This window comes from Carcharodon carcharias, chromosome 2 (assembly GCF_017639515.1).
Source record: "Carcharodon carcharias isolate sCarCar2 chromosome 2, sCarCar2.pri, whole genome shotgun sequence".
Taxonomy (NCBI): Eukaryota; Metazoa; Chordata; class Chondrichthyes; order Lamniformes; family Lamnidae; genus Carcharodon; species Carcharodon carcharias.
The window spans coordinates 10,534,250-10,549,711 of NC_054468.1; the positions used below are offsets into that span (position 1 = coordinate 10,534,250).

General features: G+C 43.6%; 1 protein-coding gene across 6 annotated transcripts in view; it reads right to left on the minus strand.

Moving 5' to 3' along the window:
• LOC121270102 (choline-phosphate cytidylyltransferase A-like) overlaps positions 1-15,462 on the minus strand; it is a 62,813-nt gene that overhangs the window by 32,022 nt on the left and 15,329 nt on the right. For all 6 annotated transcript variants that reach the window (XR_005941485.1, XM_041175426.1, XM_041175420.1 and 3 more), the window contains one exon: positions 5,576-5,701. Coding sequence is in view for 5 of the 6 variants with exons in the window: in XM_041175426.1 (XP_041031360.1) it covers positions 5,576-5,689 (114 nt within the window). In the remaining variant the exon portion in view is untranslated. The remainder of the gene's footprint in view (positions 1-5,575; positions 5,702-15,462) is intronic.

Consider the following 15,462-nt stretch of genomic DNA (forward strand, 5'->3'; position numbering starts at 1 on the left):
GGCAGAAGGCATAGCAGAGGTATTAAATTACCAAGAAACCAATGCTGCCCATGGTAAAAGAGGTGGTAATTCAGACACTTAATGGGATATAAAACTGATCAGGAGTGGGTATTGAATAGGCTGTCTGTACTTGAAGTTGATAAGGTGCAAGGACCAGGTGAGATGCATCCAAGGATACTGAGGGAACTGACAGTGGAAATTATGGAGGCATTGCCATAATTTTCCCATCTTCCTTAGACTAAGGGACAGTTCCAGGGAACTGGAGAATTGCAACTGTTACACCCTTTTTTTGAACAAGGGTGTAAAGATAAGCCCAGCAACTACAGGTCAGTCAATTTAACCTCAGTGGTGGGGACACTTCTAGAAACGATAATTCGGGCCAAAATTAATTGTCACATGGAAATATGCAGGTTAATTAAGGAAATCCAATAGGATTTGTTTTGGGAAAATCGAGCTTTTCGTTGAGGTAACAGAGGGTTGATGAGGTTAATGCTGCCGATGTGGTGTATATGGACCACCAAAAGATATTTGATAAGGTGCCATACAGCAGACTTGTGAGCAAAATTAGACCATGGAATAAAAGAGGCTTTAGCTACATGGATACAAAATTGGCTGAGTGACAGGAAACAGACAGCAGCGGTTAATGAAATTTTTTGGGGCTAGAGAAGGTTTGTAGTGGAGTTCTCCAGGGGTCAGTGTTGGGATCTTGCTTTGCCTGATAATATATCAATGATTTAGACTTTGGTACAGGGCACGATTTCAAAATTTGCGGACAAAACAAAATTTGGAAGCATTGAGAGTGTAGAACTTCAAAATTGCATACACGGGTTGGTGGGTTGGGTGGATAAATGGCAGATGAAATTTAATACAGAGAAGTGTGAAGTGATTCTCTTGGTTGAAAGAATGCAGAGACAATATAAAATATAGAGTACAATTCTGAAGCGGGTGCAGGTGCAGAGGTACCTGGGTATATATGTGCATAAGTTATTGAAGGCAGCAGAACAGGTTAAGAGAGCAGTGAATAAAGCATACAGCATCCTGGGCTTTATCAATATGGGCATAGAGTACAAAAGTAAGGAGTTTGTGTTAAACTTGTATAAAACACTGGTTTGACCTCTGCCGGAGTATTGTGTCCAGTCCAGGGCACCACACTTTAGCAAGGGGGTAAAGCCATTAGAACGAGTGCAGACAAGATTCATGAGAATGATTCTAGGGATGAGAAGCTTCAGTTATGCAGATAAATTGGAAAAGTTGGGCTGTTTTCCTTGGAGAAGAGAAGGTTAAGAGGAGACTTGATGGGGGTATTCAAAATCATGAGGGGTCTGGAAAAAGTGGATCAGGAGAAATTGTTCCCATTGGTGGAAGGATCGAGAACAAGAGGGCACAGATTTAAGCTAATTGACAAAAGAAGCAATGGCCACAGAAAGAAAACCTTTTCCAAGCAACGAGTGGGTAGGAGCTGAAATGCACTGCCCAGGAGTGTGGTAGAGGCAGATTAAATCGAGGCATTCAGAGCGAATCAGATTGTTATCTGAAAAAGAAGAACATACAGGGCTGTGGGGAGACAGAGGAATGGCACTGGGTGAACTGTTCCTTCAGACAGCCAGCACAAGTATGATGGGCCGATTGGCCTCCTGTAATGCTGTAATCATTCTGTCAAGTCAGAAGTGTGATGGGATACTCTGCTTGCCTGGATGAATGCAGCTCTAATAACACTAAAGAAACTCAACATCATCCATGACAAAGCAGCCCACTTGATCAGCACCCCATCAATCACCTTAAACATTCACTCCCTCCACCACCAACGCACAACGATAGCAGAGTGTGCCATCTATAAGATCCATTATACAATGCACCATGTGGAGTGTAATCACTGCTGTAATGTAGGAAATGCAGCAGCCAATTTGGGCAAAGCAAGATCCCACAAACAGCAATCAGATAATCTGTTTCTTAGTGAGGGATAAATTTTGGCCCAGGACACTGGAGAGAACACGCCCTGCTCTTCTTCAAAATAGTACTGTGACTTTATTCCATCCGAGGGGGCAGAAGGGCCTCTGTTTAATGTCTCATCTATAAGACGGCACCTCTGATGGTGCGGCACTCTGTCAGGAGAGCATCAGCTTGGAATTCATGCTCAAGTCGCTAGAGTGGGACCTGAACCCATGATCCACTGATTCAGAGGTGGCATTACCCAAGATTTTGGTCTCTACCATGTATAAGGACAAGGGCAACAGGCACATGGGAACACCACCACTTCCTTGCTCTCCTCCAAATCAAGTACAACACACCGCTTTAAGAACATAAGAAATAGGAACAGGAGTAGACCATTCGGCCCCTCAAGCCTGCTCTGCCATTCAATAAGATCATGGCTGATCTTGTGTTTCGATTTCCACATTCCCATCTAACCCCGATAACCTTTGATTCCCTTGCCTGACAAGAATCTATCTACCTCTGCCTTAGAAATATTCAATGACCCCCGCCTCCATCACCTTCTGAGGAAGAGAGTTCAAAAGTCACATAACCCTCAGAGAAAAAAAATCCTCCTCATCTCTGTCCTAAAAAGGACCCCTAATTTTAAAAAGGTGCCCCCTAGTTCTGGACTCAACCACAAGAGGAAACATCCTTTCCACATCCACCTTGACAAGGTCATTCAGGATCTTGTACACTTCAATCAAATCACCCCTCACTCTTTTAAACTCCAGCAGAAACAAGCCCAGCCTGTCCAACCTTTCCTCATTAGACAGCCCACTCATTCCAGGTATCAATCTAGTAAACCTCCCCTGAACCGCCTCCAATGCATTTACATCCTTCCTTATATAAGGAGACCAAAACTGCACACATGAAGTCTCACCAATTACCTGTATAACTGAAGCATAACATCCTTACTTTTACATTCAATCCCTCTCGTAATAAAGGATAGCATTCCATTAGCCTTCTTAAATACTTGCTGTATCTGCATACTAACTTTTTGTGACTTATGTACTAGAACATCTATGGAAATACATCGTCATTCCTTCATAATTTCTGGGTCAAAATCCTGGCATTCCCTTCCTAACAGCACTGTGGATGTATGTATTCCAGAGGGACTGCAGCAGTTCAAGAAGGCAGTTCACCACCACCTTCTCAAGGGCGGTTCAGGATGAATAATAACTGTCGGATTTTCCAGCAACGCTCACATTCCATGAAAGAATTTAAAAATTGATGAGGGGCAGAGTGGGCTCAAGCGAAAAAGAACCCACAAGAACTAGATGGGCTGAATGGCCTGTATCAATATCAGGATGTTTCATAATTCTGTAAAAAATTCAGAACATTTTGCTTTGTACAATTGTCATTGAAACTCTAGCCTTGAACCTAACGTCAATACACAGTGTAAGAACAATTAGAGATGTGTTTTACGGCTGGTTGTATTATCAAGAATAGCTTTCTTATCACAAATGTCTCTCAATAAGTCAGCCACTTCTATGCTTAGTGAAGACATCTTTTGTTCTCTCCTCTCCTGAGGGCACTGGGAGATCACCCTGTTGGTACTAGCTGCTCAGTGTCAGCCATGGCTCTGTAGGGCAGTCTTCTTGCAACTGATTCAGTGGGTCATGGGCTCAAGTCCTACGCCAGAGACTTGAGCATGGAATTCAAGCTAACGCTCTCCTGAGAGAGTGCCGCAGCATCAGAGGTGCCGTCTTTCAGCGGCGACGTTAAACTGAGGCCCCATCTGCCTTCTGAGTTGGAGGTAAAAGATCCCACAGAATTATTTTGAAGAAGAGCAGTGAAGTAATCCCCAATGTCCAGGGCCAAAGTTTATCCTTCAACCACCACTAAAACAGATTAACTTATTGCTGTTTTTGGAATCTTGCTGTGCCCAAATTGGCTGCGGTGTTTCCTATATTACAGCAGTGACTACATTTCAAAAAGTACTTCAAAGCTGTAAAGTGCTTTGAGGTTGTAAAACGTGCACATAAATATTTTTCTTTTTGGAAAAAAAACACTAGCCATGGGTGGGATTTGAACCCACGACCAATGAGTTGTTAGTTCAGACATACAGCACACCTATGCCCAGCTGACCTGCAATAGGGATGCTGCAATTCCTGCAAATGCACTTCAGCTTTGCAGTAGCTTTTTGCAACTGGAGCTTCCATCAATGAGGGGCCAGCAATATCACAAATCACACTCCAGGCCTTAATGGGCAGGCCAGGAGATCAGGGGCCAGATCCTTTTCAGGCCTGAAGTTAGAGCCATATAGCTATCAACACCAATACTGCACCAAAGGCAAGTTGCCAAAGGCCATTCTGACCAAGGCACAGAGGGGGAAGAGGTGTGTAAGAGTTAAGGGCAGCTAATCAGAATGGCAAAAGGTAGGAAGCAGTCTACCAATTGTTGTTCACCATTTAAATGAATGATTTAAACTCAGAATTAGAAATAACAATTTCAAAATTTGCAGACAACACCAAATTGGGGGATGCAGTTAACAATGAGGAAAGATAAAATAAATATGACTCTAATAAACTTTCAGAATGTGTGTGTAGTTGGCAAATTAATTACAATATAGATAATTCTGAGGTGGTGCATTTTGACTGGAAGAATAAGGAGAACATACACTGCCTGAATAATAAGCGCCTAATATGACTGAGGAACAGAGGGACCTCGGGGTACAGGTACATAACGCACTAAAAGTGTTAACTAGGCTATAAAAAAGCAAACACAACACTGGGGTTCATTCCTAGTGAGAGAGAGAGAGAGAACTGAAAAGTAGAGGAGTTATATTAAACTTGCATTAAACCTTGATTAGACAACACTTGGAGTTACTGTTCACAATTCTAGTCTCCATATTATAAAGTGATAGATGGACACTAGTGAAGGGGCCAAAAGACTTACAAAAATGATACCAGAACTGAGAGGTTATAACTAATAGGGCAAATTGAACCGGCTAGGGCTCTTTTCTATGGAGAAGAGAAGATGTAGCAATGGCCTAATAGAGGTTTTTAAAACTGCGAAAGGGTTTGATAGAGTAGACATAGAAGTTGTTTCCAGTTGTGAGGGAAACCAAAGCTAGAGGCCATGATGATCATTCATAAATCCAACAAGGAATTCAGAAGAAACTTCTTTACCCAGAGACTGGTCAGAATGTGGAACTTGCTACCAGGTGTGGCTGAGGTGAATAGCACTGATGCACATATTGATGGGGTGAGATGTGGACTCATGAGGACATAAACGCCAGCAAGGACAAGTTGGGTTGAATGGCTGTATAATTCTATGTAATAAATGAGGCATAATCCTTCTAGATTTTAAACAGCTGCCAGCTAAATACCCTAGTACTAGACTGAAGTCAATTCTGACAACCTTTATCATATTCTTGTAACTCTTTCGAGTACAAACCCGTTTCCATCTGTTTCAGATGAAGTTACATTGTTTCATAGTTTGCCATTGTGAGATTTGAACTCTTGATCTTGGGGTTACAAACCCAGTACCATAACCACTTGGCTACTTAGGCCAAGCGACAACCTTTATCATAGTGTACCCAGTCAATCTATTGAACAATAAGGTCTCGTTAGCTGGCATGTTGCATCAGTCTCAGACTTACAGGTCGTGCAATTTTCATTGGGCTGACGTCTTCGTCGTCAGTGGTGCCATTGGGTCCTACTCCGTCCTTCCGTCTCTTTCTGGAGTTTGATTTGGCAACAATCTGTGTCTCCATCTCATCAGGTAGCTGCAGAGATTAAAGAAAAAGGAAAGTAAACAAATGGAGTTCCGTGATGGAAATCTGACCAAGAAAAAGCTGGATGGTGAACTTATTTTAAATGAAGGTCATTACCAAGATTAGATGGGGACTGCAGCACAGCCAAACCCGAAACCTGGACTCAAAACAATTTGTACTCGCACACATGAAGCTACACTCCTCGCATACACTGTCACATTTTACAGCAGCAGTCATTGGTCAACAGCCAAGTCCAATCACAGCTCAGAGGCCTGGTCAAATTCCACCCCTTCCCTGCGTTGGAAAGGAGAGGTAATGAAAGTCAGCCAAATGTTTTTGCAAACTCGGCACAAACCAGGCATTGGCTCTGCGACAAGCGGTCCACACGTTCAGCAACCCCATGAGGAGAAATCCTCCACCCACAAAAAGCGGGATACAGTCACAGTGCCAAAGGCCCGGGTTTTCTACAGCAGTGAAACCACTGGCACGTGCCCTAAATTTCACCGCTTGGCACCGACGGTGGGGTTGGAAAGTTCCTCCATTTCTACCTAGAATACGCTGCAGTGAAGATGATGGTGAATTGAGAGCGGTGGCCTTTCAATCCCAGCAATTTGATGGCTGCGACCCCAGAACTGACAGTGCAACTCACTTCCTTTGTGCTACAACGCACCATTGGAAAGTTCCACCTCTCCCAGGAAAATCACCCTCAAGCTACATAGTTATAGACTTCGCTCCCAAACATCAAAGTATGACAACACTCGGGGAGTGACTGGGATACCCTGTCCCAGCTGACTCTTTCTACCCTTGACAGGTTATGGGAATGTAGGGGTTATGTTACTGAACTAACAATCCAGAGAATACAGTGGAATTTAATCTCACCATGGCATTTTGAGAATTTAACTTCACCGAGAAACAAAAAGAATTAGGAAGTGGCCATGAGCTGTTGGATAATCATAAAAACCCAAGCAGCTCACTCATGTCCTTTAGGGAAAACAAACCTGCCTTCTTCACCTGGTCAGGATCTATGTAAAACTCCAGTCTGAAACCAACGCAAATATTAACTACCATCAGAGTGGCCCCTCAGTCATATCACATCTCAAGGCAATTTGGAATGGGATAATAAATGCCACTGTCGCCCACATCCGAAATACTGATGGGTGTTGTATCTTGCTAAAGGCACTACATCAATGCAAGTTGGCGTTGTTAAAGGCATGGCCTGAGATCACATCGTTCAGACTGGTTATAATTACCAAACTAGCACCATGCCAGACTCAGCAACAGTTCACCTTCGGTAAACACAGAAATGAAAGGACTTAACAGTTCAGCAAGCAACAGAATGGATGAAAAACACATTGATATACAGGCAGAGGTTACTGAGTCACAGTGCAACGGGTACAGAACATCACGGAGAGTAAACCAAAAGAAGAAAGTTTCTTGGACAATCTCAGGATGTCCCAAAGTGCTTCACAGCCAATGAGGTCCTCTTGAAGGGTTGTAATGTGGGAAAAACAATAGCCAATTTGTGCACTGCAAGATCTCACAGTCAGAAATATGATCATGAGCAGTTAATTCTGTTTTTGCTCATGCTGGCTGAGGGTTAAATATTGGCCATGGCACTAAGGACCAGTCTCCTGCACTTCCTTGAAATTACGGCTTCAAGATCTTTCACTTCCATCTGAGTGCGTAGCTGGATCCTCTATTTAATGCCTCATCCAAAAATCATCACCTCCAAAACTCTCTCAGTGCTGCCACCAGGAGTGTTGGCCCAGATCACTGGCTCAAGTTTCTGCAGTGGATCTTGAACCCATGACCACTGACTCATGCTGAACTGCACAACGCACTGGGCCAAGGTTCTCATTCAGTCCATAACATTAAACAAGTGAAACGTAGAAAGATTTATGGCTCATAAGGAGGCCATATGGCCCAAGATGTCTGTGCCTGCTGGAAAAGATCCATCCAGTCTAATTGTACCTTCCAACTCTGGAGTTGTAGCCCTGTAGGTTACGACGCCTCAAGTGCATATTCAAGTATTTTTTTTTTAAGAATGTGATGAGGGCTTCTGCCTCTACCACTCTTTCTGGCAGAGAGTTCCAGACCACCACCACAGTCTGGGTGAAAGCATTTCTCAGCTCCCCACTAATCCTTCTACCAATTACTTTAAATCTATGTCCCCTGCTTATTGACCTAAGGGAAATAGGTCCCTCCTATGCACTCGATATCAGCCCCTCATAATTTTATAAACCTTAATTAAATCTCTCTCAGCCTCCTCTGTTCCAAACAAACCCAGCCAATCCAATCTTTCCTCATGGCTAAAATTCTTTACTCCTGATAACATCCTCGTACATCCTCGATATACCCTCTGCAATGTGATCACATCCTTCCCGTAATGTGGTGATCAGAACTGTACATGTTCTCTAGCTGCGGTCTAACTAGTGTTTTATATAGTTCTAGCATAACCTCCCTGCTCATATTTTGTTCCTCGGTGAATAATGTATCCTATATGCCCTTTTAACCACCTGTCCTGTTACCTTCAGGGATCTGTAGATTTACACTCCAAGATTCCTCTGTTCCTCTACTCTTTTCAGAATCCCACCATTTATTGTGTATTCCCTTACCTAGTTCGTTCTCCCCGTGAGCTGCTGGATCGTCATAAAAACCCAAGCAGTTCATTCCCCACATTTCTCCGGAATGAATTCCATTTGCCACTTCTCTGTCTACCTGACCAGTCCACTGATATCTTCCTGCAATCTACAGCTTTCTTCCTCACTATCAACGCACTGCTAATTTTTGCATAATCTGCAAACTCCTTAATCATGCTCCTTAACTGCAAGTCTAAATCATTGCTTTGTATACACCAATAGCAGGAGACTCACCCTGACCCTTGTGGGACCTCACTGGAAACAAAAACATCCCAGTCGCAAAAACATTCATCAATCACCATTTTCAAGGATGCTTCCCTGCCTCTGAGCCAATTTTTAAACCAATTTACCACATTCTCTTGGATCCCATGAGCTTTTAATTTTTAATTTTCTGACTAGTGTGTCGAATGGAATCTAGTCAAAAGCCCCGCTAAAACCCAGGTAGATGACACCAAACCCACTACCCTCATCAACCCTTCCTCATCTCAAAAAATTCAATAAATTTAATCGGATACAACCCTCCCCGTAGCAAATCCACATGGCTTTCCTTGAATAATCCATTCCTTTCTAAATTATGATTTATACTGTCTCAAATTTTAATCAATAATGTGTCCATCACTGAAGTTAGGCTGGTTCAGGCTATCCCTTTCCCTCTTTTTTAGGCAGTTCTCCAGAACCACGCCTGCAGCCAGGTTTGATTGGAAAATAATGCCCAGAGATTCCACTATTTCTTCCCTTGCTTCCCTTAGCAACCTGGGATACATTTCCTCTGGGCTGGTGGTTTATCCATTTTCAAAGATGTTAAATACCTTAATATTTTCTCCCTCAATCTGCTTATCATCCAATATTTCACAGTCCTCCTCAACGACAATATCTGCTTTGTTCCTCTCTTTTGTGAAAACAGATGCAAAATATTCATTAAGAACCATGCCCACATCTGCCTTCACATGTTACCTTTCTGCTCCCTAATAGGCTCCACCCTTTCCTTAGTTATTCTCTTGCTCTTTATGATAATATTAAACATCTTTGAATTTTCTTTCATTTCACTTGCTAATATTTTTCCATGCCCTCTCTCTGCTTTCCTAATTTCTGTTTTAGTTTCACCGCTGCACTTTCTATACTCCTGTAAAGAATGAATTGGGCTTTCTGCAATATTGAATCTTGGGATCTGATATAAGCTCTCTTCTGTTTTGCTGCATTCTACCCCTTGTGCACTTTGACATCGGGGGGGGGAGGTGGGGGTGTGGGGTCTAGATTTTGGAGTTCCCTTTGTGGGAACATATTTGTTCTGAATTCTCTCTTTCTCCTTCTCCAATGCTCTGACACCAACTTACCTTCAAGTAGCTGTTTCCCATTCACGTTTCCCAAATCACACCTCAGCTTAGCAAAACTGGTCTTTCCCCGGCTTAAAACTTATACAATTTCTATCTTTATCCTTTCCCATAACTACTCTAAAATGCACTAAACTGCTCTGCCATTGATAACCCTGATACCTGCATTCCCCAAAACTAAATGCTGGACAGAGTAGATAGGGAAAAACTGTTCCCACTCAGGAAAGGGCCAAGAATGAGAGGGCACAGATTTAAAGTAATTTGCAGAAGAAGCAAAAGCGAGAAAAATACTTTTTCAGGCAGTGAGCGGTTGGGGTCTGGAATGCTCTGCCTGAGTGTGTGGTGGAGGCAGGTTCAATTGAGGCATTCAAAAGGGAATTAGACTGTTATCTGAAAAGGAAGAATGTGCAGGGTTATGGGGACAAGGTGGGGGAATGGCACTAATTAAATTTTTAATTTGGAAAGCCAGTGCAGACACGATAGGCCGAATGGCCTCCTGCACTGGAAAATACTGCGATGCTGAGATCTATCACTTCTCTTGCTGGGTTTGCTACGATGGCTAAAAAGGTTCTCCTGAAAGCATTTTAATAATTCTGCAGCCCCTATACAGTTTACACTGAATTAATATTAGGTAGTTGAAGTGTCCTACTATTACTGCTCTATTGTTTCTGCATTTCTCAGCAATTTGCCTTCATATTACCTTTTCTATTTCCCTCTGACTGTTTGGGTGTCTATAATATACTCCGAGCAGTATGATTACCCTTGTGTTCCCCCTCCTGTTAAAGACTTCAACAACTTGGATGAGCATTTAGGAAAGTGCAGCAACACCTAAGATCTTGCATTTAACAGGATTAAACAGCTTGCAATAGAAAGAATTCAGTGTGTCTGGAGCTGTGGGCAACATCGGTATTCAACAAACTTGCACTCTCAGGAGCTTTACATGTCACACCCAGTGCAAACGGTCTCACACCCAGATATAAAAACAGAAACAAAAAAACTGCGGATGCTGGAAATCCAAAACAAAAACAGAAATACCTGGAAAACCTCAGCAGATCTGGCAGCATCGGCAGAGAAGAACAAAGTTGACGTTTTGAGTCCTCATGAAGGGTCATGAGGACTCGAAATGTCAACTTTGTTCTTCTCCGCCGATGCTGCCAGACCTGCTGAGTTTTTCCAGGTATTTCTGTTTTTGTTTTAGTCTCACACCCAGATTGCCCGAACAAAGCTTCGCAGTTAATAGTCTGTACACAATCTCCGAGAGTATCAAAGCTGCGCAATGACAGGAATGTGCTACTGTGTGGGATGCATTTCTGTAGCATGACCTCAGAACATCTTAATGTGCTTTACAGCCAATTAAGTGCTTCATTTGAAATGTAGTCACTGTTACAATGTAGGAATCAGAGCAGCCAATTTGTACTTCTCTCTAATTCTCGTTGTAGTGTAGGGAATGTGGCAGCCAATTTACACACAGCATGCTCCTCACAAACAGAAATGAGAGATAAATGATCAGATTATCTGTTTCGGTGACATTGGAATAAATATTGGCCAAGGTACCAGAGAGAACTCCGCTGATCTTCAAAATTGTGTATGGCATCTTTTACATCCACCTGAGAGGGCAGATGGGGCAATGGTTTAAAGTCTCATCTGAAGGAAGGCACATGCAACAAGGCAACGTTCCCTCTGTACTGCACTGGGAACATGAGTGGGACTTGAACCCGTAACCTTTTGTCTGGGAGGTGAGAGCGCCACCAACTGAGTGGCGGTTGACATCATGGTATACATTTGAAGGGTGGGTTTCTAAGGAAGCAAATGAGTTACCCGGTCACAGACACTGTTCTCCTTATGACAATTTCCCAAATTATTAAAACTCATAGCATAATGATGTCAGCGCCAGATTGGGACAGTATTCTGGCAAAGTGGGGCATCATTTGGTTGATGAAGCAGCTTGACACAGTGTATCTGCGCGCACGCGCGTGTGTGTGTGTGTGTGTGTGTGTGAGATCCCTCAATAAACATCACTAAAGCAAATTATCTGCTTATTAATCTCATGGCTGCTTGTGAGACTTTGCTAGGTGCACATTAACAGCTGCACTGTCTGCGCTGTAACTGTGACCGCTCCCTGGCAAATGACAGTGACTCCCAACTCACACTCTGCATCAGCATGGCAATAGTCCCCTGAGCCTTTCTCCTTGCTCCTGTGAACTCTTAAATACCCTGCCTTGCACACACACAAAAAAAGACACCGCACCGTGTCAAACGACACCATGGCACCCCCCACAGTCCTTGCTTTGCCCTTTGACCTACTGTCTCTTAAAACTGAAACTTGGCCTCACCTCATCATCTTCAATTCAGATCATCTTTCTTGGCCTTTGCCATCAACCACCATGAAAGTCTCCTCATATCAATCCTGGGAAGTTGTAAATCTGGACAGAAAACGTCACCACTCCCACGGTTTTGTGTAGCATTTGCAGAAGCTGCAGCATTTTATTGTGCACCTTCGGTTTGAGCTTTATCCTTTACCTCCTGCCAGCGATCTCCACTTCTGAAAGCGCATGATTCTTACTGCTGGTAGAGCGCTGTGGCTGCTGGGTGTTCACTGGGTATCTTTGGACAAGCTGCCAACCTTCACAGGTAGGCCTAGGCAACAGCAAGAGTCTCCACTCCAGAGAACTGGGACAAGGTCAATGTGGATTGTTACTGAAGCCTTGTCGCACATACCAGCCACTGCAACCTCACAGGTGATGCCGCCTGCATTGTCCTGCATTTCAGCATAAACCTTCACTCCAAACCCCCCCACCCCCAACCCACCAACAATGCACAGTGGCAGCAATGCATACCACCTACAAGATACAGCAACTCACCAAGGCTATTTCATTGACAGCATCTTCCAAACCCATGACCGCCTAGAAGGACAAGGGCAGCAGACACATGGGAACACCACCACCTGGAAGTTGCATCTCCAAGTCACTCACCATCCTGACTTGGAAATATGTCGTTGTTCCTTCACTGTCGCTGGGTCAAAATCCTGTAACTCCCTCCCTAACAGCACTGTGGGTGTACCTACACCATATGGACTGCAGCGGTTCAAGAAGGCGGCTCACCACCACCTTCTCAAGGGCAATTAGGAATCGGCAATAAATGCTGGCCCAGATCCCATATCCCGTGAAAGAACAAATAAGAGATGGACTGAAAGGCAGTGCAGTGAGTCAAGCCACATTCGTAAACCAACAATCCAGTTTATATTCCTCATGTGGGGGAATCCAGATCTAGAGAACACAGTTTCCCTAAAATATGAGGTCTCTCATTTAAAACTGAGATGAGGAGAAATTCTCCCTCATTAGTTTTTGGAATTAACTTCCCGAGGGAGCAGTGGAGGCTGGGTCATTGAGTATATTCAAGACTGTGTAAGACATTCTTGATCGACAAGGGAGTCAAAGGGTTATGTGGGGCAAAGAGGAAAGTAGAGTTAAGGCCACAAATCAGATCAGCCGTGATCTCACTGAATGGCATAGCAGGTTTAAGGGGCTGAATGGCCTCCTCCTGCTCCTATTTCTTGTGTTCTTGTACACAAGTTGCATGAATGGACAGAATAATGATCACCACAGTAAGATTTATCAACCTCCCACACTAGCCTGATAAGCTAACAGAACCCCAACTCTGGCACAGTTCTAGGCAAACTTGCTGTCAGGCTAAACCCTAGCTAACCACTACTGTCCTTAGGTAAAAGCAGAATGCATTTGCACACCCAATCTGGTGTCTTTGATTCTGAGACCAAGCTCTCTTCTGCCCCAATCTGTGCACAGACTGATTTTGTTAACTCAGAGCGGGTGTGCCACTCAACAACTGAATACCCAGGAGACTTCTCCAATACTAGCCAAGCTGGCCACCTGATGATGTGACTACTTTTGCCCACAGACCCTGTGATTTCACATTGCTGAAAGGCTTTAGCAACCTGAACAAACACAACAGTTTCTTGAATGCCCCAACCTTCTTCAAATCAACAATGCTTCCCCCAGCTCCCCACAATTGTTTAACATCAACAGGCTCTAAGGGTTAAATCCCAAAATGCTAGGCTCTCCTCAGGGGTCAATCCTTTGCAAGTCAAACTAATCAGGTAGGCAAAAGTCTCCAAAATTATCTTCAAGTTAAACGTACTTTGAGTGATGAGATTGAGAGTATTACTCCAGGACTGCTCGGGTGCCATCTTTCTCCTGTTTACATTACAATCCAGTCCATTCTGCATCCGGCATCAGACAACAGCATGAACTGGAGGAGGCCATTCAGTTCCTTGAGCCTGTTCTGCCATTTAATCAGATCATAGAAAACTCCCTTTTCCCATTTTTTGGGGAATGAGGGTGGGGAAGATAGTTCCAGTTTTCTACCATCTCAAGTGGTCTGCAGGTTCACAAAATCATTGGAAAAGTAGATCTCCACTCCCACCAGAGCAAAGCAAGTCAACACTTGATATTTCCAGGCTGTGTAGGGTTTGGGGGTGGGAGATTTGTTCTTTAAAAAAAATCTCTCAATTAATCTCCTGAAACACTAAAGCAAGTTTGAATAAACTCACTAGGTAGGAATCCTACTCACATCCTTGCTGGTCTACACTGGCAACAGTTCCCAAGAGCCTTAAATTAAAAATTCTTATCGTTGTTATGAAACTCCTCCATGATCTTACCCAACCCTACCTCTGTAACATCCTTCCCCAACCGTCACTGGCTTGTGTCTGCTCCTCAGACTCTGATAGCTTGTTCTTCCTCCGTCTCACTATTAACAGCCAAGTCTTCAGTCACGTACATCCCATTCTGGAATTTTCTCCCTAGACTCCTTCACTGCCCCCTCCCACTTTACAAAACCTCCTTAAAACCCATCCCTTCCATCTAACAATTGGATACCTGTCCTAATCTCTCCAGCTTTGGGTTGACTTTGGCTTTACTCATTCCTCTGTGAATTACCATGGGATGTTTTCGATGTTGAAGGAACTGAGAAGATGCAGGTTGTTGCTGTCTGAGCCTGGAATGTGACAGTCAGCATATTAACCTCTTAAAGGAATCTTCCTGAGCTTGATCCAATTCTATCAGAAATCCACCACACTGGACATTTCTGGCAGGATGGTGATCAGGAACAGATCACCGGATAGCTATTCATTTCCTAGCCCAAAGGTCCAGATGCCATTTGTGGCCTTTGGGTCTATCTTTGACCCCACTCCGATTTCTCATCTACATGCTGCCCCTTGGCGATATCATCCAAAAGCACAACGTTAGTTTTTACATGTATGCTGAAGGCACCCAGCTCCACCTAATCATAAGCTCTCCCAACCCCTCTGCAGTCTTTAATTGTCAACATGTTTATCCAACATCCAGCACTGGATGAACAAAAATTTCGTCTGACTAAATATTGGAAAGACAGAAGCCGTTGTCTTTGGTCATCAGCACAAACTCTCTTCCCTAGTTACTGACTCCATCCCTGGCTCCTAAAGACTGAGACTGAACCAGTATCAGGAAGATACAATCATTTTCATAATGTTATTGGAATTTATTGTAGAGTAATAGTGGGGTCTGTATCTATGGGTCTGTTTGTTTGTGTGTGTGTGTGTGTGTGTGTGTGTGTGTGTGTGTGTGTGTGTTTGTGAGAGAGAGAGAGAGAGAGACTTAATCGAATTGAAGGTAAAGTCCAAAGACATAATGAAACCATGGGAATTTGCTTTCAAAGGGGAAATTATACGAAAAGACAAGAAGGCTGTGTGCAAGAGAGGCATTTTAAGATCGAACACAAGTGTGAAAAGCCTCCAGCATCTAAGCCTCAA